General features: G+C 41.7%; 1 protein-coding gene across 7 annotated transcripts; it reads right to left on the bottom strand.

The window, feature by feature from the left end:
- Nucleotides 1–1,874: 1,874 nt before the first annotated feature.
- On the bottom strand, nucleotides 1,875–26,620 carry LOC110490066 (E3 ubiquitin-protein ligase rififylin). 7 transcript variants are annotated; one of them, XM_090199094.1, is made up of 7 exons: nucleotides 26,509–26,620; nucleotides 15,122–15,342; nucleotides 12,438–12,839; nucleotides 12,132–12,218; nucleotides 7,279–7,492; nucleotides 5,328–5,351; nucleotides 1,875–5,183 (listed from the first exon to the last, which is right to left on the bottom strand). In XM_090199094.1, exons 2-7 carry the CDS (start codon nucleotides 15,296–15,298, stop codon nucleotides 5,002–5,004), a joined length of 1,086 nt encoding a protein of 361 aa, XP_090055220.1. In that variant the 5' UTR covers nucleotides 15,299–15,342; nucleotides 26,509–26,620; the 3' UTR covers nucleotides 1,875–5,001. The 7 variants fall into 7 exon arrangements, with proteins under 7 accessions (XP_090055220.1, XP_021418877.1, XP_021418878.1 ...); XM_021563202.3 differs by lacking the exon at nucleotides 26,509–26,620 and adding an exon at nucleotides 22,001–22,244 and having other exon boundaries at nucleotides 15,122–15,307; XM_021563203.3 differs by lacking the exon at nucleotides 26,509–26,620 and adding an exon at nucleotides 22,001–22,203.
- Nucleotides 26,621–27,316: the final 696 nt, after the last annotated feature.

Below are 27,316 nucleotides of genomic sequence, written 5' to 3' on the forward strand. Positions count from 1 at the left end.
CTCCACTCCAAGTCCTGCAGGCTCTAGTTTAAATGTTACATTTCTTGGGATAAGTGTCCATTCATATGGTGAAGTGCTGCAAAGAAGGACCTAGTTAAGCTGCAGCTGGCCCAGAACAGAGTGGCCTGTTTTTGGTCTTCATTGTAGTCAGAGGGCTAATGTCGATACTATGCATGTCAGTCTCTCTTGGCTAAGAGTTGAGGAAAGACTGACTGTATCACATCTTTTATAAGAAACAATGTTAAATTCCAAATTGTTTGCATAGTCAACTTACACACAGCACTGAAACACACACTTACCCCACCAGACATGCCACCAGTGGTCTTTTCACAGTCCCCAGGTCCAGAACAAATTCAAGGAAATGTACAGTATTATACAGAGCCATGTGGAACTCCCTTCCATCTCATATAGCGCAAGTGAACAGCAAACCTGGTTTAAAAACAAAGCAACACCTCATGGCACAACGCCTCTCCCCCATGTGACCTACTTTTTTGTGTGTATGTACTGAAATGTATGTACACGCACGCAGGTTAATGCTTTTTAAATGTTTGTGAATTGTAAAGTCTTTTGTCTGTAATATACTATTTGTTATCGGATCCCAGTAAGTCTAGCTGTCGCCATTGGCATCAGCTAATGGTGATCCTAATAAAATAATGGGGATCCTAAAGCACCTCCCCTCCCAAAAAAACAAACAAAAACACTTACACCCTTGCCTTTCCTGCACTAACAGTCATACTTGTTTTGTCTTACTGGCACTGACTTTGCTGAGGAAAAGCTTTACTTACTATGATTGTGATATGTGGTTCTCTCACCTAGCTACCTTAAGATGAATGCACTAACTGTTAGTAAGGATATGCTGGAAAATCTTTATACTTTATACTCTCTTTGGATAATTCATTCCAATCATTTAAAAGTTAACAGCAGGTATTTTGCATGTAAGTTTAAGTATTTTGATATGTTCACAAATCTACAAAACAGACGTTTTATACCAAATGACTAAAATGTAAATCATTGATACCATAAAGTGGGACTACAGTCTAAAATTCCCTCAATGTACCAGGATGTGGTTCACTCACTGTAACCTTGCATTCATTGCAAATTGAAAGTTTAGTATTTGTCCCTCTGTCCACAAAATTATTTGTCGTTAAGACCAAATTGAGTGTTACATTTTGTGTTGAAAATGCATTACTGTTTGAATGAGTGAAAATGAAACCAGTCGCTGTCTGTCAAATCAAACAAAATACAAGTACTTCAAATGATGTATGGTTACTCTGGCATGTCCTTGAGGGGCATAATAATGTGCATGACGTACTTGAGATCTGTAATAATCAATTGTATATTCAAATATAAAAACGCTAAATCTAAGTTTGAATGCATTCCCAGAAAAAAAGCATAGTTCAAACTGTGAAACACTGGGACTGAATAACTTATCCAAGTCAAGTCCATTGAAATACCTGATGGACTGCTTATGGGGCATCCAGCAACCTGCTCCACCCTCTCAAAGAGCACTACATTATAGTCAAGATCATTATAGGAATTTAAGATGTTCCCTTTAAGTGAGGTGAATTCCTGGGATTCCATCTTACCTAACATGCGCACACCACACCCCTAGCCATCAGACTGGATAAACCAGTTACCACTATTCATAATTGAATCTACTGTGAAACTCTCTGGATAAATAATAGGCCTCACATGAAGACAATGTGGAAATGTTTTTATCAGAAAAAATGTCAGAATAATGCACACAAACGTATTAGGTAGTTTTTATACTTAAGAGTCTTTCAGAGATGTATCTAAGCAGTTTAGAAAATAGACTGTTTGGCTAAAATGCTGTTAAGAGATCTGGTGGAAAATAAAGACAACAGTCACATTGGTAAATTCAAGGTCCATAATTTCAATGGTATTTATAAATTCTTTATTTTGCAGTCGCTAGAAATATAATCTAAACCTAAAAATCTAACAATGGTCAAGTAAATATATATTAAAACGCCTCATTTATCAGAAAGAAAAATACGTCAAGTACACTTCCTTTCATCATACAATGCAGGTGTCCCAAATGGCACCCTATCCCCTATATAGTGCACTATATGGGGGATAGGGTAGAATTTGGGACACAAGGGCGCCATCTCAATTCCAGACTCCTTACTTATTCAATACAAAGCTACATTTTTTTAATGTAGCTTAGTGCAATGTACACAGCTCTATCATCTCGACAATACACATTTTCCATCTAACCGAGCAAGCACACGATTTCACAAAGCTGCATTATTTTCTAAAGTACAGTGTGTGCTCACTGTCATGAGTAAAGGTGCTGGTTTTTGAAGGCCACTTATTAAGAGTCAAACAATCTTTCATTATGTTCAGCTGGGATGGGAGGCACTGGAGGTTTAGCACCGGAGTATGCAAAAACACTCAACTACCTGTCATTAATCGGAGAGTTATACTACCTATAGCTGATAATGGACAATGGATTGTTCAAGATACTTTCGCCATTGTTGAGCCTTTAGACTCATGCCATACGGTTGCCAAGTTCCTCAACTCCACAATGATTTCATCCAGTTGAGCGCAGACTAGTTTAAATGAACCTCCTACTATGCAGTTGATACTTCAATTTTTTTTTCAATTATTTAACCTCTTACCATGTACATGTTTGTCTGTTGTTACATGCCTTTGTGTAAATCCCTTTGTGTACATTTTTTATAAAACGTTAATCAAATTCAACCACCGACTGTTTCCACATTGCTGTTGCTCTAAGATGGCAACTCAGCGTGATGACGCATGTGCCAATTGAATCTCAAAAAGGAAAGTCAGTTGTTGTATTTGGTTTTATTAAAAAGTATTCAGCAAACAATGAAAGGCATGCAACAGAGGACAAACATAGGTACACGGTAAGGGTTTAATGATTTTAAAAATTATCGACCTCATAGCAACTCAAAAGAGTCGGAGGTTAGTTTAAAAAACGATAGTCTCATTGTGGAGTTAAGGTACTTGGCTAGCCAAACGGATGATATGTCTTTAAGAGTTTTAACTTTCATCTTGGGCAATGCCAAAGATCTGCTTGTGCTTTCGACAACTCATCTTTTATGTATGTGTGTCATGACAATGCATATAGTGCACAACTAGTGAATTATATGCTTATGCACGACTAGATTTAGCTGAACACCAGGCTATTCTGACATGGTTTATTTTGGTTTATTAAAAAAAATACAAATACAATAGCAAGTGTAAAGGCCTTTGGTCAATGTTGATGCTGAAAAATACAATGAGCAGTTGAGTATTGGAAGGATAAAGCACTTGTATATAGTTGGAATAGTGAAGGACCACTGATCCTCTTCCACTGTCAGCATAAGTAGCCTGGTCCCCAGATCGGTTTGTGCTGTATAACCATGCAGGTCCTATGGTCGATGTCATGCAAAACCCTTGGTCGGAAGCCTCTGGTAGTAGTTCTGCCTTTGTGGTTTGTTGCGCTGGTCAGGACCTCTCTGTCCCTCGTCACCTTCGCGGTCATCTCTCCTTGTGGTGTGTTGGTGTACGGCCCCCGTAGTGTCTTTCTACAAAGTATGGCAGATAGTGCCGTTTGCAGTGGGAAAAGGGCCTCTCCTTCAGGGAACTCTCGGTTTGACGTGACAATAACCATAGGAGTTGGCTATACAGCAAACAGATCTGAGACCAGGGTAAAACGTAAGCACTAAAACTGCGTGTCCACCAGATTCTACAGCAGAGGGATTGAGTGAACATCTGCCAGCTTTGCTTCATTGATAAACAATGTATGCAGTGTCTATGGGTTGGCTTTTACACTATACCACCACAGGGGGTTCCTGCTTTGCTAAGCGCAGAGTAACGACAAGACACATAGGGAAATCCTATGGATGTGTTCTCAGCTGAACCACTAATGTAAATGCTTTCCCTTTTACTGGGGTTCAACTCTTAACAGTTACATCAATCTAATCCATTATTAAGAGCACTTGGGGCTTATATATACACTGAACAAAAATATAAGCGCAACATGTTTCGTGTTGGTCCCATGTTTCATGAGCTGATTAAAAGATCCCAGAAATGTTCTCTCAAAGTGTGTGCATAAATTTGTTTACATCCCTGAGGGTGAGCATTTTTGCCTTTTTCAAACTAATCCATCCACCTGACAGGTGTGGCATATCAAGAAGCTGATTATACAGCATGATCAATACACAGGCGCACCTTGTGCTGGGGACAATAAAAGGCCACTAACATTTGAGGAGTATTTCTGTCTGTAATAAAGCCCTTGATGGGGACAAACTCATTCTGATTGGCTGGGCCTTGCTCTCCATCGGGTGGGCCTATGCCAACCCATGGCGGCGCCCCTTCCCAGTAATTTGAAATCTATGGTTTAGGGCCCAATGAATTTATTTCAGTAGACCAATTTATTTATATGAACTGTAACTCAGCAAAATCTTTGGAATTTTTGTGTTTATATGCAGGTCGCCAAAGGAAAAATAAATAAATATGGTATTGCCTGTTTAATACAGGCGCTCTCTTATTCTAATAATAAGACATATCCTTATCAGCTTGGAGATATGAGCTATAGAAGTCCAGTCAATAACAGTAGGAAGTGCCCATGTCCAGTCATTGGGTTTGTGTGGTTTATCAAAGGGATAATGAGGTTCACCTCACCTGTTCGTCCCTCCAACAGGAGGAACCACTACTCAGGGTCTCAAGGACCATCTGAGCAGTGGAGATCTGGAGGGAGAGGTGGTTAGTCTAGTCCCCTTAAACTCACCTCTGGATCTCAAAGCCAGTTCCACTGCTTTTTTAAATGGTTCCCCTCTAAATCTCAGACTGATTTAGACCTTGGATACCAGGTAGGTGCAATTAAGTATCAGGTAGAACAGAAAACCAGCTGGCTCCGGACCCCATAGGGTAAGAGTTTAATACCCCTCGTCTAGTCTATGGGTGGTAAGGCCACAAGAAGGAAGTCCCTTGTTTTTTACAGGAGGTGGGGGTGGGGTTCCCAAGGCTTGGGTCTCAGGATCTAAAGACGTGAACGGCCCGCACCACATACTGCCTGCAGACGGGGCACTCGTTCATCCGCTTGCCACACTTGGTGCAGGTGACCATGTGGCCACACTCCAGCAGGACACAGTCAATGGGAGAGTCCATGCAGATCTTACACAGGTTCTCCTCCTGGCCAGGGGTACCGCTGGGGTCTGGGAGAAAGAAACAAGGGACAAAACACCATTACACACACACACCTCATTAAATATTAGCTTAACCAGAGAGAGCTATAATACCTATAGCTGATCATTGGGGAGCTTTGTATTGCATGAAGCACGGAGAGAAAAGAAACTCACCTGTGCCGTCGTTTGTACTTGAAACTGGAGGGGAAAAAGGAAAAAAAGCATGTTAAAAATGTCCTTGAATGATGCAATTCATTTTTAAAAATGTAATAAGCAAGATATTAAAATTAAGAAATTACCAGTTGTTTTACTAGATGTGAACCTTAGTAACAGTAAAACATTTCATTCGAGAGGTATTTCATTTGTTGCATGTGTCAAGCCTTGAAATCAGACATATCATTAGCCATATCATTAGATGCCTTTCCATGACTTTTTATGAAGTTGTGAAAACCTCAAATATATTGCTGTGCGGGTTGGGATAGCACTTCGCCATGGTGCCTGCAGTGTTGCTGCCTCGGTTGAAGTGGGTATCGGAGGGTCTAATAATTATATATGTAATATAATTAGCCCCTACCCCCTAAATTTTCCCTCAGTTTTGGGACACCTGTGAATATGGCGGAGGCGTGCGTGAACGAGCAAATCGAGGACTAAGGGACGACACTGGTTAGGGATTCAGCAAATGTTATTGACATTCATTCACTGTGGCGGGGACTGTATGTACTGAATGTCTTATGTGACATCCCCAAACGCAGTCTCATACCAGACCTCCATTATTGAATTGTAATAGGGTCTCACCATATTCCCTTGTTTGAGTACATTGTTTAAATTTAGAGGACAATCTCTATTTTTAAAGCAAAAGGCATTTTATAGAAGGGCCCAGACACTCATTTTTCATACTTACCCCAACCAGAAAATCCCTTCTTCATCCTCGTTGTGCAGTACAGGGGCTCTGAAAACAAACAAAAGCTCCAGAAACACCCAAATACGTCCTTTTAGAAACTGAAAATCTCTCAGTATAATGATGCAAGTCTTTAGATGTTGTACACATAAAATTGTGTCATTCCGAACATTATCTGCAATGCTATATTCCATTTGCGACTCGAGTGATACCTCTCTGTCTATTCTAGCAGCAAGCTACACGGAAAATGGAACAGATGGATAGGGGAAACAGCTTGAGTCACACAAAACGGACATCTAATGAACTGCATCATTGCGTTGCTGTTTCTAAAAGGACGTATTTGGGTGTTATTGGAACATTTGTTCATGTTTTTCAGAGCCCCTAGTACTGCACAGCGAGGGTGAGGAAGTGAATCGCTGGTTGGGGTAAGTTTCTCAAAAACAAGTGAAATCTCAAAAAGTGCCTGGGCCCTTCTATAACATTTATATCAAAAATAGAGATTTGGTTGTAAAAAAGCTAACTTCTCCTTTAATTATCAGGTTCATCTGAGTGGCCAAGATGTTCGCTGACTTAGAAGGTATACCTCTACCATATCCACAAATTCATAACCAGCTCAGTGGCCTTGTGGTTAGAGTGTTCGCCCTGAGATTGGAAGGTTCAATCCCCGCCCGAGTCATAGGCTATAAAATTTACCCGATGTCTCTCTGCTTGGCACTCAGCATTTGGGAGAAGTATTTGCGTTAAGGCCTAGCGATACACTAGCCTCCTGTCCAGGGGTCTACTTGTACATTAAGCTGTCTCACACTAGAGACACAGGATCCTGCCCAATGGGCCGTTCAGACATACAGTAGGTGTTATTCACTAATCGATTGGGAAAGTGTTGGTGGTCATACAGGTGTAAAATATCTCACAGGATTCAATTGGCTTCAACCTAGCTAAGTGAAAACAGTCCAAATAGGTGCCTCCTTTACATTTGAGTAATTTAGCAGACACTTATCCAGAACAAGTTACTATCTGGGGTGTATTTATTCGTGCAAACCGTTTTCCAACATAATTGTTTTTCTTCAACAAAAACAAGAGTTATTTATTGGACAAATTCAGGTATATTCCTCTCTGTTTCGTACTAGATCCCTCCAAGTTACGTCCTGTTTGATTCCCAGTTCAACTATGATGCCGGTAATGAAAACAACCATTTATCACAAATATTGCAGGTAAAACCTCCTTTACCCAGATGATTCTGGAGGTCCTTCTGGTCGTGGTAGAGGCGGGTGACCCTCTCCATTAGCTCCCACTTTTCGCAGCAGCCCTTGTAGTTGACAAAGTTACGGGCCAGGATCTCCTTGAGCTGCCGGACGCTGAGGGCCTCGATGTCCTCTGCCACGGCCAGGTCGGACAGCGACGCCCTGCGGCCTGGCACCAGCACCTCCTCTGTGTCTGAGGACTGAGCAACAGCACAACAAATCAAGGTTGCGTTCAATAGGGAAAAATGTTGTGGAACGTTCAGATACATTGTGTTAAGTACCTGTAAAACAGACATGCATTGATCTATAACTAACACGTGCATCTAAGAGTATGGTATCAAGTCAGCTCGATGACATTTTAACAGCAATGTTCAGTACGTTGCACCCGCCTGAACGGGCCCCAGTACTTGATGATTGGTATAACAGAACATCTGGTGAAAAAGGTTACAGAACGGAATGACACAAATTGTAGGCTATTCCTGATTTTCTAAGGTCAGACAAAAATCGTGAACAATCACATCACATTGACAGCCATCATGTATGAATGTCAGAATGATTGATTAAAGGGATCCACTAACTGGCAATAGGGCCCATATTCACAAAGTGCTGATCTAGTATCAGTTTAGCCTTTTACCCCTTTTTCATGATATCAAAATTTGTAGTCTTCTCCCATCGCTGCAACTCCAGCACTTACTCGTGAGAGGCGAAGGTCGAGAGCCGTGCGTCCTCTGAAACACGACCCTGCCAAGCCGCACTGAAACTGATCATAGATCAGCACTCCTGCTCTGAGACGCTTTATGAATACAGGGCTAGAACCTATAGCACAAGATTGATTATGGTTCTTTGAGATCTATCTCTAGGTCAACAACTAGTGTCATCGCGTGACAACACTAACTATCTTGTTTAGCTATCCCAACCCAAACTGTTTTAAGAGGAACCGTGTCAGTCACATGGGGCTTTCACAGACAGTGCAGGGAATGACAAACCGCCACATTACATGCCAAAGCTGATATCCATCAGTGGGGATAAGAATATATTACTGCTCAACTACAAGGGGAACATTCTGACAGACAGGTGAATAATGGGACACACCATGCAGACATGGGCAGCCAGCCATCAAACAATAACACACGGCTTTACAATGGGACTCTGTCTGAGCACAAAGGCACTGGAAGGTCTAAAACAGTCACTAGCCGTATGTCCTACAGTATGATTAAACTAAGTATATTGAGTAGGCTTCTACGCCAAAAAGTAAGCCAGTTTGACTCAAAAATAAACTCAAATCTATGTAGATACTGAATGCTCCTTTTCCTTTATTATCCTGGATAGTTACAAGGAATACTTTTTTTATATTGATAATTGTATTTTCAACCAATCATTGAAAAATAGATATACAGTGCATTCAGCATTTGGAAAAAGCCCCTCGACTTCTTCCACATTTCGTTATAGCCTTATTCTAAAAAGGATTCAAATATTTTTTCCCCCTCATCAATCTACACACAATACCCAATGATGACAAAGCAAAAAGAGGGTTTTAGAAGTTTTTGCAAATGTATACATATACATTTTTTTTTTTTAAACGCAAACATCACAAGTATTCAGACCCTTTACTCAGTACTTTGTAGAAGCACCTTTGGCAGTGATTACAGCCTCAAGTCTTATTGGCTCTGGCTGGGCCACTCAAGGACATTTAGAGACTTGTCCCGAAGCCACTCCTGCGTTGTCTTGGCTGTGTGCTTAGGATCATTGTCCTGTTGGGAGGGTGAACCGTCACCCCCATTCCGAGGTTCTGAGCACACTGGAGCAGGTTTTCATCAAGGATCTCTCTGTACTTTGCTCTGTTCATCTTCCCCTCAATCCTGACTAGTCTCCCAGTCCCTACCGCTGAAAAACATCCCCACAGCATGATGCTGCCATAACCATGCTTCACCGTAGTGCCAGGTTTCCTCCAGACGTGACGCTTGGTATTCAGGTCAAAGAATTCAATCTTGCTTTCATCAGACCAGAGAATCTTGTTTCTCATGGTCTGAGATTCTTTAGGTGACTTTTGGCAAACTCCAAGTGGGCTGTAATGTGCCTTTTACTGTGGAGTGGCTTCCGTCTGGCCACTCTACCTTAAAGGCCTGATTGATGGAGTTCTGCAGAGATGGTTGTCCTTCTGGAAGGAACTGTGGAGCTCTGTCAGAGTGACCATCAGGTTCTTGGTCACCTCCCTGACCAAGGCCCTTCTCCCTTGATTGCTCAGTTTGGCCGGGCGACCAGCTCTAGGAAGGGTCTTGGTGGTTCCAAACATCTTCCTTTTAAGAATGATGGAGGCCACTGTGTTCTTGGGGACGTTCAATGGTGTAGAAATGTTTTAGTACCTTCCCCAGATCTGTGCCTCGACACAATCCTGTCTTGGAGCTCTACGGACAATTCCTTCAACCTCATGGCTTGGTTTTCGATCTGACATGCACTGTCAACTTTGGGACCTTGCATAGACAGGTGTGTGCCTTTCCAAAATCATATCCAAAATATTTAATTTACCACAGGTGACCTCCAATCAAGTTGTAGAAACATCTCAAGGATGATCAATGGAAACAGGATGGACTTGAGCTCAGTTTTGAGTCTTTTAGTAAAGGAATGAATACTTAAGTAAATACGGTATGTGTTTTTATTTTTTTTTAATACATTTGCAAACATTTAAAAAAAACTGTTTTCACATTGTCATTATTGGGTATTGTGTGTAGATTGATGAGGAAAAAATATATAATTTAATACATTTTAGAATAAGGCTGTAACATAAGAAAATGTGAAATGTGCAGATTTGCTAAAAAAGGTCAACTTGCTTAATTTAGTTAATATTTAATTAACATAAGTCGTAGTAAAAAAACGTTACCTTTTCTCAGAAGGCTAGCCTTAAGAACTTCCTGCCAAATCAGATTATGGCCATCATAGTTAAAACACCTCTTGCATCAATGGAGGTCAAATCTGGTACATGTCATAGGCCTGTTCCACATAAAGTTTGCTCTCATTCTGTGTAGGGCGCACATAACAACAACAAAAAAACTATCTAGCAACCTAAGCAGGTTCTGAGACCCACCTGAGCTCAGGACCTGTATTCATGAAGTGTCTCAGAGTAGGAGCCAAGAAGTGTGAAATACTTAGGTTGTGAAGTGGCGAGATTCCTGACAGAGGTAAGCATAGGGCAGAAAGTAATTGACTAGGTCAACCAGAAAATCACATTTCTGACCAGAAAAGACACATTTCTAGATAAAAGGACCACCAGTCTTAGATTCAAACACTTCTACAAGGCATGGTTAATGTTGAGAGCCAAGTGTAAACCCCTCAGGTATGGACTTTGACTTGGCCATTCTAACACCTGGATATGTTTATTTTTGAACCATTCCATTGTAGATTTTGCTTTATGTTTTGGATTATTGTCTTGTTGGAAGACAAATCTCCATCCCAGTCTCAGGTCTTTTGCAGACTCCATCAGGTTTTCTTCCAGAATGGTCCTGTATTTGGCTCCATCCATCTTCCCATCAATTTTAACCATCTTCCTTCCCTGTCCCTGCTGAAGAAAAGCAGGCCCAAACCATGATGCTGCCACCACCATGTTTGACAGTGGGGATGGTGTGTTTAGCTGTGTTGCTTTTACGCCAAACATAACGTTTTGCATTGTTGCCAAAAAGTTCCATTTTGGTTTCATCTGACCAGAGCACCTTCTTCCACATGTTTGGTGTGTCTCCCAGGTGGCTTGTGGCAAACTTTAAACGACACTTTTTATGGATATCTTTAAGAAATGGCTTTCTTCTTGCCACTCTTCCATAAAGGCCAGATTTGTGCAATATACGACTGATTGTTGTCCTATGGACAGAGTCTCCCACCTCAGCTGTAGATCTCTGCAGTTCATCCAGAGTGATCATGGGCCTCTTGGCTGCATCTCTGATCAGTCTTCTCCTTGTATGAGCTGAAGGTTTGGAGGGACGGCCAGGTCTTGGTAGATTTGCAGTGGTCTGATACTCCTTCCATTTCAATATTATCGCTTGCACAGTGCTCCTTGGGATGTTTAAAGCTTGGGAAATCTTTTTGTATCCAAATCCGGCTTTAAACTTCTTCACAACAGTATCTCGGACCTGCCTGGTGTGTTCCTTGTTCTTCATGATGCGCTTTTAACGGACCTCTGAGACTATCACAGTGCAGGTGCATTTATACGGAGACTTGATTACACACAGGTGGATTGTATTTATCATCATTAGCCATTTAGGTCAACATTGGATCATTCAGAGATCCTCACTGAACTTCTGGAGAGAGTTTGCTGCACTGAAAGTAAAGGGGCTGAATAATTTTGCACGCCCAATTTTTCAGTTTTTGATTTGTTAAAAAAGTTTGAAATATCCAATAATTGTCGTTCCACTTCATGATTGTGTCCCACTTGTTGTTGATTCTTCACAAAAAAATACAGTTTTATATCTTTATGTTTGAAGCCTGAAATGTGGCAAAAGGTCGCAAAGTTCAAGGGGGCCGAATACTTTCGCAAGGCACTGTATGTATCTGTTGCTTGGTGTAACATTTTTATGCATTTTAACATCAAATAAAATCAAGTGCTGATCTAAAAATCAGCTATTGTTTTGTATTTTAGACTAATGAATCAGGGGGGAGCTGATCCTAGATCAGCACTCCTACGCTGAGATGCTTTATGAATACAAGCCCAGAACTAATGAGAGGAAGCCCATCGCTGCTATAGTAGTACCATGGCTAGGGCCAAGAGTTTTTCTTCACCATGTGACCCAACCAGGAACAACTCCTGGCCCTAACAATGGCAACGCTTTCAAGATCAGGGTCAGTCTGTAGTACCTGCAGCTCTTGCTCTCCCTGCAGCTCTGTATCTCCCTCAGTGTCCAGTGGCTCCTCAAGACCCGAGGACACCAACACAGACACGGTCTACGAGCAGAAACCCACCACACACCCAAAACACTACATTAGCAAGCTAGAGTTAGCCATACTCTAACTAGGAGAAGCCACACCGAAGGTTAGTTATCCATTCTCAAGCTATTGCTACGCAACACAAAAGGTGAGGTTATGGACAAAACTGTAAATTAATGGTTGACAGAAACAGGAGTAAGGGGTGGTATGGCGGGTTCTCCTGGGTTCGGGCCTCACCTGACTGTCCTCCTGAGTGGGTGGCAGCTGTGAAGGGGCATGGTCTGTGGAGGTGGATTCGGGGTGTGTAGAGGGTGTGGTGGTGGTGGGGTGTGCTGGAGGAGGAGTTGTCTCATGCTGGGTGGCGGTTTGGGTCAGAGGGTTTACGATTGGGCCAGAGAGTGACTGTGTCTGCTGTCCCAGGACCAGCTCCACAAGTTCCTCTTTCTCACGGCACATCTGCGTTGAGACCTCGTGCAGGTGGAGGTAGTCGCGCAGGTCCTTCACCTTGAGCTTCATCAGCTCGGTGCGATCGAAAAGTGTGCCGTGGAACCGCTGGCAGGTGTGGCAAAGGCGAGGACGGGGCTCAAGCTGGGCCGAACACCTGCCGCAGTAGTTATTCTTGCAGTCCATGCAGACATGCTGCGGGGGAGAGGAGACCGACACACAATGACTGTCAATCATGTGTCTGCTAGCTTATTTTCCCTCCCTGGCCGTAAAAATTCAACTTTCACAAACCAGTACATTACTGGACCAGAAGAGTTCCTTTTAAAATTTGTCCCAGATTATGCTCCGACCTGACACTGACAACGTAATGCCTGTCATGACGTGGCCCTTTTTGGGTATAGATTTTGGCTTCCCCCTCTCTCCTACACCCAGGTTCTGTTATCTCAGGTCATAAATTCCTGGAGGAGACTCTCTCTCTCTTGGCCATGCAGTATGGAGAGAGACCACAGAGTGAACAAACGATTTCACGTGGCCAAACTCCTAAATCCCCAAAATGGGAAAATGAAACAAAATGTCCACTTGTGAGGAGGTGGGAATGGTCCGTAGACACTTAAAGGATGGGTATGATAAGTGTGTTTCATTTGGTGACCTCAGAGGACAGGAAACACACATAACTATATCTCTGAATGTGTACATTTCTCAATTATGGGGTTTGCATTTAATTAATTGTATAAAATGAATGAGTAAAGATGAAACTATTTATGAAATTATGTAATGTGATGTTAAACCTTGAATGTGAGAGAATTGTATTCCCTTTAAAGTTTAACTAAGTCATTGGCCCGCCCCCGTGAGCACAGACATGATCAGGCGACATGATCAGGCGACATGATCAGGCATCCTAAGAAAATCCTCTTAAGACTGAGGAAATCCACAGTGTGAGCTGTGATTGCGAATAGTTGGGACCACGCGTACCTCGGTGGAAACTGAGGTGGCACAAGTTTGAATTTAGACTAAGCAAACCTACAGCGTGAGCTGTGATTGCGAATAGTTATTGAATTCCTAACCATACTACGTGGAGCATTGGCTACACAGCTGGAAATGGTTCAACTCTGAGACTATCGATCCCTACAGAATAAGAGCAAATCTTAGATACTAATTACTAGTCTGCAGCCAGAAATTACATCAACCTGGGATGCAAAGACAGACAACTGCCGAAACATCTATGCTATGAGAACATTTCTGAATGGTACTCTGAAGTATCCATTCTAACCATGAAAGACTGATCTTCAGGAAAGCTGAGAGAGAGAAAGAGACAAGGATGAACTGACTCTCCAGCAGACGGACCGGATTCCAACAGAAAAGATCACAAAACATGGGCGTAAATATATATAATTGATTGCAGTTATTCCCAAATGAGTGAGCGTTCATGTGCAAAGGATTAGCATTTCAACTAATATAATTATATTAGTACTGTGTGTAATGATCCCTCTGGTCTTTTCCGCTTCCACACCCAATTCCCTTTGTCCACCAAGCCATCATATCGGCTTGGCCCACTAGAGAATCTTCCCTATCATTTGTTAGTAACAGATCTAATGTTTGTTTGCTTATGCATTTCTGTGATTATTTAGTTAGTTAGTAAATAAATGATTAAGCCAAATGGTATATGGATGATTTATAGTAAAGGCTGGGTTTGTGCAGATAACAAACAATTTACGATGTTTGAAATGAGACGGACGTGAGGTAAATAATAATTCATTAAAAAGAAGACTAATTGATCAGATATTGAAATATCTGAAGAGTTATATTAGGAAAATTATAACTTTGTAATCTGAAGATTTTCCTTGGTGCCCCGACTTCCTAGTTAATTACATTTACACGATTCGTTTTAATCATGTACTAATAATTGATTTGATAAAATAAGTCTTCACTTTCAATGATGCCAAAGACACGACTCCTAGATATTGAAGACCAAGAAGCATACATGCTCTTCTTGTTCAAATCTTGCCTTGAGGGCGGTTCAGGTACAGAAAAGTACATAACCATTGCATTAGTTTCACCCTTTTCATGCATCCACCAGATAATAGAGGTATTGAAAGTTGTGGGAAAATCTAAGAGCTGGATACTCAAGAGTCAAGCCTTGAGGTCTGGCATATTGCTGGTTCTCTTTTCTCTGCAAGCTATCTATTCAGGTAGACTTCTAGTCATTGTGCTAACGCTAGTTTAGTATGGGCTCACAAAACTAACCCTAACTTCATTCATACTGGACAGAGAGACATACAAATGCTATCAATGCGTTCACCTGACTCTTGGTAAGTATAAATTGCCAGAATCTTGCAAAATCCCTTTAATCAATGTTGATCAATTTCTAATTGGCCAGGTCTGAATCAACCACTGATTACAGAGGATGAAAAACCTGCAGTGCTATAGATCTCAAAGTCCGGATTTGGGAAAGGGTGGGCTAAGAGGGTTTTAGGTACCTTTCTGGCTAGGGTGACGAAGCGGCTTCCGCAGGCTTTGCACGTGTGGTCCGGGAGTGGGGGCGACGGGTAGTTGCTGTAGCCTGAGTTAGTATAAGCCTGGTGACGCGTGCGGCTGTTGCTCTCCTCCACCGTGGCAGTGTCCAAACATAACCAGTTACAGCAGGACGCCCACATGCTCCACACCTGGAAACACAACGACTCTTAGATGGGCTCCCCACCTGGACACACACACACACACACACACGTGTTAAGCGTTAAGATGTTTAGAGTGGGTTAGGGAAGACAGACCAGACTAAAGAGTTTTGGGGAGAAAAATAAAAGAATAAGGAGTGTAGAGGTTTTGAATAGCTAAGACCATGAACAGAGTGAGTGACTAAAGAGTCAGAGTATGTTTGAGTGGGACAAACTTGAGAGAAATTTGAAGGGCATGAGCCAGGGCTGGGGTGGTGCAGTGAAGAAAGAGCTGTAAGAGGGGTTGAAGAGCTAGGCTATAAGAAAAACACCTGAAGTGCTGATGTTACAGTGCAGTGGTGCGGCGGTATTATGTTGGGATGCCCAACGTCGTATAGGGCTCAATCAATGTCACTGGAATTGAAATGAGAGATGTGCAGTGAATGGCGGTTGCCTCAAACTTTTGTCAGTAAGGAGACCAGGCAGCTGAATTTGGCTACCAGAAGTAGGGCTCCCATCATTAATTCAGAGCTTGTTCGCAGTCAGAGCTGCAGGAGCACAGGCTGGCAACACTGTTCTTGATGGAGTGACATCCTATCTCCCAAACATGAACAAAGGAAGCCAAACTGTAGTCTCCACTCCAGGGCCCATAAAATGTTATTTGTCACATGCCTCGTAAACAACAGGTGTCGACTACCAGTGAAATGCTTACTCACGGGCCCTTACAAACAACACAGAGAGAAAAAAATTGAGAAATAATAGAAAAGTAAAACATGTAATAATAAATACACAATGAGTAACGATAACTTGGCTATATACATGGGGTACCTGTACCGAGTCAATGTGCATGGGTATGAGGTAATTGAGGTAGATATGTACATATAACTAGGAATAGTGACAGATAAAAACAGTAGCAGCATTGGTGAGGAGTCAAAAGTGCAAAAAGTGCCAATGCCGATAATCCGGGTAGCTAGTTGTTTAACTATTTAACTAACTGTTTAGCAGTTTTATGGCTTGGGGGTAGAAGCTGTTTAGGTTCCGTAGGTTCCAGACTTTCCATGCAATAGCAGAGCGAATAGTCTATGACTAGGGTGGCTGGAGTCTGACAATTTTTTGGGGACTTCCTTTGACATTGCCTGGTATAGAGGTCCTGGATGGCAGGGAGCCTGGCCCGTGATGTACTGGGCCATACGCACTAGCCTCTGTAGAGCCTTGCGGTCAGATGCCAAGCAGTAGCCATACCAAGTGGTGATGCAGCCAGTCAAGATGCACTCAATAGCGCAGCTGTAAAACTTTGAGGATCTGAGGGTCCATGCCAAATCTTTTCAGCCTCCTGGGGAGGGGGCATTGTAGTTCCCTCTTCACAACTGTGTTGGTGTGTGTGGACCAAGATAGATCCTTAGTAATGTGGACACTACAGCCCAGTCGATGTGAATGGGGGCGTGCTCGGCCCTCCGTTTCCTGTAGTCCGCAATCAGCTCCTTGGTCTTGCTGACATCGAGGGAGAGGTTGTTGTCCTGGCAGTGTCTCTGACCTCCTCCCTTAAGGCTGACATCGTCATCAATGATCAGGCTTGCCACCATCGTGTGGTCGGCAAACTTAATGATGGTGTTCGAGTCGTGCCCGGCCACGCAGTTGTGGGTGAACAGGGAGTACTGGAGGGGACTTGGGTTAGGGGAAAATGTGCAAGTTTTAAAGTGACACAATAACTGTTAGCCACGGTGCCAGCTAAAGATGACATGCAGGAGCTTGCAGGGATTTGTAGTCTTGCATGATGTCTACATTGACGCTAATTAGTATTTTCGAATCAGGGTAAATAGAGACGAAAATATTGATAAAAGTCACCTTGTCCGAGAGAGATTTACATGGTAATTAAAACGTCACGCCAGGGTAAGCCTACACAAAACACAGCCTAAAAGACGTCAGGAAGTCCAGGATCCAGTTGCAAAGGGAGGTGTTCAGTCCCAGGGTACTTATTTTAGTGATGAGCTTGGAGGGCACTACGGTGTTGAATGCTGAGCTGTAGTCAATGAACAGCATTCTCACATAGTTGTTCCTCTTGTCCAGGTGGGATAGGGCAGTGTGGAGTGCAATAGAGATTGCATCATCTGTGGATCTGTTGGGGCGGTACGCAAATTGGGAGAGGGTGTAGAGGGTCTGGGATAAAGGTGTTGATGTGAGCCATGACCAGCCTTTCAAAGCATTTCATTGCAACAGTTGTGAGTGCTTCGGGGCGATAGTCATTTAGACAAGTTACCTTGGCGTTCAGCAGGAGTGCTGATCTGGGATCAGGTCCCACTGTCCATGCAATATTTAAGCAATAAGGCCAGAGGAAGTGTGATATATGCCCAATATACCACAGCTAAGAGCTGTTATTAGGCACGCTGCAACACAGTGTGCCTGGATACAGCAATTAGCCGTGGTATATTGGCCAAATACCACAAACCCCAGAGGTGCCGTACTGCTATTATCAACTAGTTAGCAACGCAATTAGAACAGTTAAAAGTAATTTGTTGTCATACACGTAGTATACGGTCTGATATACCATGGCTTTCAGCCAATCAGGTCTGATATACCATGGCTTTCAGCCAATCAGCATTCAGGACGCAAACCACCTGTTTTACAATATTCATTATGATCTAAAAGGTCAAACAGATCCTAGATCAGCACTCCTACTCTAAGACACTTTATAAACACATACAGACCCATACAGTAAGTAAGGTGAGGTCTACTAACTAGGCTTTGGCAACACCCTCAATCTCTCATGAATTTACGATAGGATTTATATGTTTTTTCTGAGGCGTAGGTCAGGGTAGCCCAAGATGGACCGTAACTAGGCTAAGAGTACAACGGCCTTATGTTATTTTCAGGTAGACTGGCTCTGGCAGCCAAAACAGCCAAATACTCCATCTAAACACCCTGTCATTTCAGATTTTCAAAATATGCTTTACAGCCAAAGCTAGACAAGTATTTGTGTAAGTTTATCGATAGCCTAGCATAGCATTTTGTCCAGCTAGCTGCAGGTAACTTGGTCACGGAAATCAGAAAAGCAATCAAATTAAATTGTTTACCTTTGATGAGCTTCGGATGTTTTCACTCGCGAGACTCCCAGTTAGATAGCAAATGTTCCTTTTTCCCCAAAATATTATTTTTCGCCTGGAAATTGCAGTCATGAAAACGGCGAAAAATATTCCAAATTAGCTCCATAATATCGACAGAAACATGGCAAACGTTGTTTATAATCAATCCTCAAGGTGTTTTTCAAATGTCTATTCAATAATATATCCATCAGGACAATTATTTTTTCAGTAGGACCGATTGGAGTAATGGCTACCTCTTTATTTTACGCGAGAATCTCTCCGGGAGCATCAGGTGACCACTTGCGCAATGTAGCCGCTTACGGGTATTCTTCAACATAAATGTGTAAAACTACGTCACAATGCTGTAAACACCTTCGGGAATACGGAGAAAGAGTAATCTGGTTGATAGCCCATTCACTGCTCAATAGGGACGCATAGGAACGCAGCGGTTTCAAAACATGAGGAACTTCCGGATTGGATTTTTCTCAGGCTTTCGCCTGCAACATCAGTTCTGTTATACTCACAGACAATATTTTTACAGTTTTGGAAACTTTAGAGTGTTTTCTATCCTAAGCTGTCAATTATATGCATATTCTAGCATCTTGTCCTGACAAAATATCCCGTTTACTACGGGAACGTTTTTTTTCCAAAAAATTAAAATACTGCCCCCTAGTCACAACAGGTTTTAATGAGTCCGACATGAAGGATATACTGCTTTCCGGGGAACAGGCCCAAATCCCAGTCATTTGCGTGAAGAGAAGACAGAGAAAAAGGGGGTGAAGGTCAGGCTGCCTTCTGAGAATTCGTAGGCAAGCGAGTAAACCCCCACTAGCATCCGTTCTATTGGCCAACGTGCAATCATTGGAAACTAAAAATCAATGACTGTAATATCTTATGTTTGGCTGGACGACATGAATAACATACAGCTGTGGGGTTTTACACTGTATTGGCAGGATAGAACAGCAGCCTCTAGTAAGACAAGGGCAGGAGGTCTATGTATATTTATAAACAACAGCTGGTGCACAATATCTAAGGAAGTCTCAAGGTTTTGCTCGCCTGAGTTAGAGTATCTCACGATAAGCAGTAGACCACACTATCTGTATTTTCCGTAGCTATCTACATACCATCACAGACCGATGCTGGCACTAAGACTCACTCAATGAGCTGTACACCGCCATAAGCAAACAGGAAAATGCTCATCCAGAGGAGGCGCTCCTAGTGGCCGGGGACTTTAATGCAGGGAAACTTAAATCTGTTTTACCTCATTTCTAAATGTTAAATGCTGGCAAAGCATCAATACAGGACTAAGATTGAATCATACTACATCAGCACCGACACTCGCCGTGGCAGGGCTTGCAAACTATTACAGACTACAAAGGGAAGCACAGGTGAGAGCTGCCCAGTGACACAAGCCTACCAGATGAGCTAAATTACTTCCATTCTCGATTCGAGGCAAGTAACACTGAAACATGCATGACAGCATCAGCTGTGCCGGACGAATGCACGATCATGCCCGCCACAGCCGATGTAAATAAGACCTTTAAACAGGTCAACATTCACAAGGCCGCAGGACAAGACAGATTATCAGGACATGTACTCCGAGCATGCGCTGACCAACTGGCAAGTGTCTTCACTGACATTTTCAACCTCTCCCTGTCTGTCTGTAATACCAACATGTTTCAAGCAGACCACCATAGACCAACATAGGTTGTTATGAAAACTTGAAATCAGCCCTAATTAATAGGCCATGACGATTAATTGGTCGACCTCTAGCCAGGACAACAACCTCTCCCTCAACGTGATCAAGACAGAGGAGATGATTGTGAACTACAGGAAAAGGAGGACCGAGCACACCCCTATTCTCATCGACGGGGCTGTAGTGGAGCAGGTTGAGAGCTTCAAGTTCCTTGGTGTCCACATCACCAACAAACTAACATGGTCTAAGCACACCAAGACAGTCGTGAAGAGGGCACAACCAAACCTATTCCCCCTCAGGAGACTCAAAAGATTTGGCATGGGTCCTCAGACCCTCAAAAGGTTCTGCAGCTGCACCATCCAGAACATATGACTGGTTGTATAACTGCCTGGTATGGCAACTGCTTGGCCTCTGACCGCAAGGCACTACAGAGGGTATTGCGTACGGCCCAGTACATCACTGGGGGGCTTCTAAACAGCTTCTACCCCCAAGCCATAAGACTCCTGAACAGCTAATCAAATGGCTACCCAGACTATTTGCTTTGCCCCCCCCTCCTTTACGCCACTGCTACTCTCTGTTATTATCTATGCATAGTCACTTTAATAACTCCACCTACATGTCCATATTACCTCAATTACCCCGCACATTGACTCTGTACCAGTACCCCGTATATAGCCTCACTATTATTACTTTACTACTGCTTTTTATTTCTGTGTTACTTTTATTTCTTTAAACTTATAATTTGGGATCAAATATGCTCTGAAAGCAAACATGTTGACATGAGTACCCTGATATCGGGGAATTTGTGCCATTCTGAAAAAATTGTTAGATTTGGTTAAGGGATTGTAAGTTAGACCTTACAGTGAAATGCTTACCTGTTGTATTTGGCGCATGTAACAAATACAATTTGATTTGACTCTCATTTGCAATACAGTTCTAGTGACATTAAGCCCAATTACTTTCATATCACATCAAAATAATTTCACAGACGCAAAATAGACACACTGTAATTTGTTTTAACCGGCTTTATCACAGTTGCTGCAGACAGTAGTTTTCAGTGACTATTGGGTATCGAGAATCCCATACATGTGTAAACACAGGTAGTCCCTCTTTCTTCCAAACACGCGCTATAACGCGGATATATGGCGGTATGGGAACACTAACCATATATTAAAAAAAAAAAAAAGGTGTAACGTTTTTTAAAAACATTTTCTCGCCGATATGAACGATAAGTTATTTATGCTTCCGTGACGCACGCAAGCGAAGCGTCCGACCGAGCGTCGGGGCTCTTAACAAACCCCGCATGGTAGGTAGAAGACGCATCGACCAACGACTAGTGCAATGTAATGGAACTTCGAGTTAGAAGTAGACTTCTCACAAATCCACACAGCAAGTTTGTCTCAACAGTCACAGTTTACACTACAATATGCTTTACGTATACAGTTCAAATACCTAGTCAGTTAGGTTCACTGGACACTTTCATTACACTGTCAGAAAAAAATACAGGGTCTCAAGGTCCAAAATAAAAGGCATAACGTTACAGTAATACGGTCCAAAATCAAAACCAATATAGCCACCCATATGTAGTTAACGTTAGCCACGACACTCAGAACGTGGCACATAACTAAAACACTCAAAACAGTGGTGGGGGTGTGCCCGTACATATGGACACGCCGTCATCTTCGCAAGTAAATATTCAGCAAGACCGGAAAAAAAGCAGACTCGAAATCAACGTAAGGTTAGCTATTCATCTGATGTCGTCAGCACTTTGGTTCACTGCCTTGCGTTAGCAATACATTTGAGCTGTACAGATACTAGCGAACGCATAACCTTTGCCCATAATAGCTGGCTAGCAAACTTAACGTTAGTAGCTAGCCAGCTGCTGCTAACTGGAAGTCTTTGAGTGGAAATGATCAACATTATAGCTACCTGGTTCAGGTAGCCCGGGCTCGTAAGCGCCTGCTAGAAGCAGCTGGCAAGTAGCTCGCTAGCGGTTGGATGACTTTAGTGGAGCTAATGTTCCCCGACATTCACACAATTACAAGGAATAACTCCCAAGTTCGTTGAAGTGAAACAGGAAGAAAGTGCTTCTAGCCAGTGACACTCCCCCGGACAGTTTCAATTGCGGATGTGGGTGCACGTACATTTCGAATCATTGCTAGTTGAAGAGGTTGAACGCATACACGCGCACGAAAGTTTTTAATCAGTTTTGCATTTTATTTCCAAGGAAGTGGCGTCCTCTGGTGGACACTAATAAAACGATGGGGAATAATTATTAAAGCGTCCCCAACAACTTCAATGTATTACATGCTATCAATTACATTGCAAATCAACATCAAACCTCGTAAACCAATGTGTTTATCCGGAATGTATCTGCCACTATTTGATTGTAGCAGTAAAACATAGAACTGTAAAGGATGATTATTACATCATATGATGGCGATATACATGTGATAATCATCCTTTACAGTTCATGAAGTATTCATACCCCTTGACTTATTCCTTCCATATTTTATTTTTACAGCCTGAATTCAACATTTATTAAATTGATTTGATTCTCACCATCTACACACAATACCCCATAATGACAAAGTGAAAACATGTTTTGAGGAAATTTTAGCATTTACCAAAATATCTAATTTATTTAAGTATTCACACGCCCTGAGTCAATACTTTGTAGAAGCATCTTTGGCAGCGATTACAGCTGTGAATCTTTCTGGGTAAATCTCTAAGAGCTTTACACACTTTACAACATGTAACTATTATTATTTTCAATTCTTCAAGCTCTGTCAAATTGGTTGTTGATCATTACTAGACAACCATTTTGAGGTCTTGCCATAGATTGTCAAGTAGATTTAAGTCAAAACTATAACTTGGCCACATTTACTGTCTCCTTGGTAAGCACCTCCAGTGTAGATTTGGCCTTGTGTTTTAGGTTATTGTTCTGTTGAAGGTGAATTCATCTCCCAGTGTCTGGTGGAAAGCTAACTGAACCAGGATTTCCTTTAGGATTTTTGCCTGTGCTTAGCTCCATTCCGCTTATTTTTTATCCTGAAAAGCTCCCCTGTCCTTTACAATTGTAAGCATACCCGTAACATGATGCAACCACCATTATTCTGGAAAATATTGAGAGTGGTACTGGAGAGAGGTATTTTCCCCCAAACGTATATTTGTATTCAGGTCAAAAAGTTAATGCTTTGCCACATTTTCTACAGCATTGCTTTAGTGCCTGGTTGCAAACAGGATGCATGTTTTGGATGTCACAAAGTGCTTCTACATCTGCATTACTTGCTGTTTGGGGTTTTAAGCTGGTTTTCTGTATAAGCACTTTGTGACATCTCTTGTAAAAAGGGCTTTATAAATATAATTGATTGATTTGGAATATTTTGTATTCTGTACATGCTTCCTTCTTTTCACTGTCAAGTAGGTTAGTATTTTGGAGTAACTACAATGTTGTTGATCCCATCCTCAGTTTTTCTCCTATCACAGCCATTAAACTTTGTAACTGTTTTAAAGTCACCATTGGGCTATTGGTGAAATGGTGAAATCACTGAGTGGTTTCCTTCCTCTCTGGCAACGGAGTTAGGAAGGACGGCTGTATATTTGTAGTTACTGGGTGTACTGTATAATTAATAGCTTCATGCTCAAGGGGATATTCAATGTCTGCTTTTTAAATGTTTTACCCATCTACCAATACTGTAGGTGCCTTTCCATGCTCGACTGAGGGACGTTACAGATAATGTATGTGGGGTACTGAGATGAGGTAGCCATTCAACAATCATGTTAAACACTATTGCACACAGAGTAAGTCCATGCAAACTTTTGTGACTTGTTAAGCACATTTTTACTCCTGAAAATGTAGGCTTGCCATAACAAAGGGGTTGAATACTTATTGACTCAAGACACTTCAGCTTTTCGTTTTTTATTAATTTGTCAAATTTGAGAAACATAATTCCACTTTGACATTGTGTGTAGCCAGTGACAAAACATCTCAATTTAATCTGTTTTAAATGAATTCTGTAAACACAACAAAATGTGGAGGAAAAAGTCAAGGGGTGTGAATACTTTCTGAAGGCACTGTATGCAGTGTTTCTAAGTAAGCCTGAACGTATATATGTGGTCTGGATAGTTTTCCCCTTGATCTCCTGTCACCACAGTTGGAGAGTTGGTGGTGACTTTTCTCCAACTGCAAAGGGGGATAAACCGATTTGTGTATAAGTCATCATAGCCAACTATAACAGAGGATGTCAATGTACTGAACATAATTTGGCTGCAAGCACTCACCCTCTTTCACATTCTCACCCGCTTTCACATTCTCTATTTGGCTCGCTTTTGTGTCAGGAATTCTGAGTTGGTGTAAACTATGAAGTAAAAGAGAGATGGTTTCTAAGGTATTTATGGTCTATCTATTGTTTAGATAACCCTTGTTTCCAATATTTCTTAAGGTGTCATTGTTAAATTGCTTCATTACTGCCATGAATATTGCGGAAACACTGTAAAAAAGGTATAGTATTCTCAGTAAATCAGGTGATGCAACCGTGAGCAATGTTGAGTATGCCGCCCTAAAATGTAAGCCTAATGCAAGGAGGGTTACTAGTTACCCCAGCCTTCAATACCCATAGCAACTACGTGAGATAATTAAAAAGCAAAACTTCTGATGGAGTAAAATAAAATGTGTAGAAAATAAAGAAAAACTAAAACACCATGGCATGGTCATGTTTCTTATAGCATGAATACAAAAGGTATCTTGTGCCAAGTTTGAGTACACTGAATTCAAAGTAATACAAACTCTCATCCATTTGTATATTGGTTAAGTGTTAATTTAAGACATCTCATTAATTGAAAACATCCTGAACCAACTGGTCAAACCCTCCACTGACACAGTCATTAACCACAGTCAAAGTGAAAAGCTGATCAGTGCTGACATTTCCATGATTTATCTGGATCCTGACAGATTGGGGTTGGGTGAACACGCGGTAAAGTTGCATATACAGTTGAAGTCGGAAGTTTACATACCCTTTAGTCAAATACATTTAAACTATCACAATTCCTGACATTTAATCATAGTAAAAAGTCCCTGTCTTAGGTCTGTTGGGATCACCACTTTATTTTAAGAATATGAAATTACAGAATAATTGTAGAGAGAATGATTTATTAAGCTTTTGTTTCATTCATCACATTCTCAGTGGGTAAGAAGTTTACATACACTTATTTAGTATTTGGTAGCATTGCCTTTAAATTGTTTAACTTGGGTCAAACGTTTTGGGGAGCCTTCCACAAGCTTCCCACAATAAGTTCGGTGAATTTTGGCCCATTCCCCCTGACAGAGCTGGTGTAACTGAGTCAGGTTTGTAGGCCTCCTTGATTGCACACGCTTTTTCAGTTCTGCCAACAAATTCTCTATAGGATTGAGGTCAGGGTTTTGTGATGGCCACTCCAATACCTTGACTTTGTTGTCCTTAAGCCATTTTGTCACAACTTTGGAAGTATGCTTGGGGTCATTGTCCATTTGGAAGACCCATTTGCGACCAAGCTTTAACTTCCTGACTGATGTCTTGAGTTGTTGCTTCAATATATCCAGATCATTTTCCTGTCTCATGATGCCATCTATTTTGTACCAAATATTCTAATTTTGCACCAAATGACCTGCAACCAAAGATATAAAGGGTGTTCACTGAACTGACCCAGTAAGAGCAAAACTTTTAGTCATTGTACTTACCATTTTTTTTATTTTGCAGCAAAGACACAAGGAAATTGCAATCGTAAGAGACATCAGTGATGTCACGGTGAGAATGACCACTGGCTGTTTGGGAACTCAGCCAGGAAAGGAGCTGGAACAGGTAACACAAACATGTTTAATCAAAAAGTAAATTACAGTGATTGCTTCCTGGTATGAAACATTAGGCACATTTTCTGAAGAAAGGGACTGGACTTACTCAACATGTACTTTGAAACACCAACAGATTGTAAACTAAATTGTAATTAAGAACAGGAAATGTTGGGTTTTCAGAAGTCTGGCAGAAACGTCTAGCCACAGCTGATATGTCGTTGGTTCAGAATCAAGTATTTTGGGGGAAATGTAATTAATTGATACCGATTCCATAGCACCAAGATGATTGTGGTGCACCAGAAGTGCAACCTCTTCTATTAGTTACTAAAATGAATGTCAACTGTATGAAATTTGCAGATAATTGGAAAACAACCAGTACAGTTCCTATATGGTCTGTTAATCACTCATAAGGTGTATATTGTCTAAACATGAGTCAGCTTCCCTAGCCCAGATCAACCCTAGTCCTGGACTAAAAAAAGACTGCTAAATAGAGCATTTCTATTGAAAGTGCTATATCCAGGATTATTTACTCTAGTTACAGGAAACCATGCACCAAAACCTTCAGGTTAAAATAAATAGTGATATGTGGTCAGATGGTCCTTCTTACCTCTGGCTGTGTCTGGGTCCATCTTGGTATCCATGCCTGCCTGATCAAAGTGACAGCAAATAGGAGCCGAACACACTTCCTCTCTAACACAGAACTCCACGCTACATCCGCCGTCCACTACACAGCTGTCTCTCTCAGGTACTTCATCAACTGTATGTGTACCTGCCTACTTTGATTTACCAAAGGACCTGCAAGTTGATCACTGCACCTGTAGGCTATATAACTCCCTGCACTTTATTCAAACACACTGTTGTGGGGTTTACCTAGAGGTTGTAGTGCATTCCCCCACATCTCATTAGAAATGTAGTGTGGGATCTGCCTTTAACAACATTTTCAATTCCAGTCTGTCCACCATACCATTTTTGTAGTTGTCCAGATGAATAACGCGTTGCGTTCAGCAGGACACAGCGTTGTGCGACGTTCAGATGGAAATACAGCATGTACAAGAAACATCGTGTCAGATCGATTCATGACATTTGTATCTGCAACATTCCACGTTTGGCTATTTATGTGGCCCTGGTATTATGCATAGAAGTGTGTAGTTGGTGAGAGTTTCACATGGGGTAGGCCTATATTCACCATAGGTTTATTCAAAGGGTTGAAACTAGCATAAATGACTTCTCATGCAAAATATCAATGTCAGACATTTTCATCTAACATGGTCCCAGATTGTTTTGTGCTCTTGCCAATGCCAACTCCATTGCTGTGTTATGACAGCACATACTGGCACTCAGGCTAATTTCTGAAATATTTTACACTAAAAAAACATTAGGGATGCATTTTACAGAACATTGTAGACAGGGATAAA

Source organism: Oncorhynchus mykiss, chromosome 15 (assembly GCF_057628025.1).
Source record: "Oncorhynchus mykiss isolate SJ-2025 chromosome 15, ASM5762802v1, whole genome shotgun sequence".
Taxonomy (NCBI): domain Eukaryota; kingdom Metazoa; phylum Chordata; class Actinopteri; order Salmoniformes; family Salmonidae; genus Oncorhynchus; species Oncorhynchus mykiss.

What these genes read in the sequence shown, in the direction of transcription:
- LOC110490066 (XM_090199094.1), bottom strand. Translation starts at nt 15,298, where the DNA reads ATGTGGGCGTCCTGCTGTAACTGGTTATGTTTGGACACTGCCACGGTG. An exon ending in TCGTCACCCTAGCCAGAAAG is followed by an intron (nt 12,840 to 15,121) that starts GTACCTAAAACC and finishes TCTCCCCCGCAG; the next exon opens with CATGTCTGCATGGACTGCAA. An exon ending in AGGGAGAGCAAGAGCTGCAG is followed by an intron (nt 7,493 to 12,131) that starts GTACTACAGACT and finishes GCTGTTGCTCAG; the next exon opens with TCCTCAGACACAGAGGAGGT.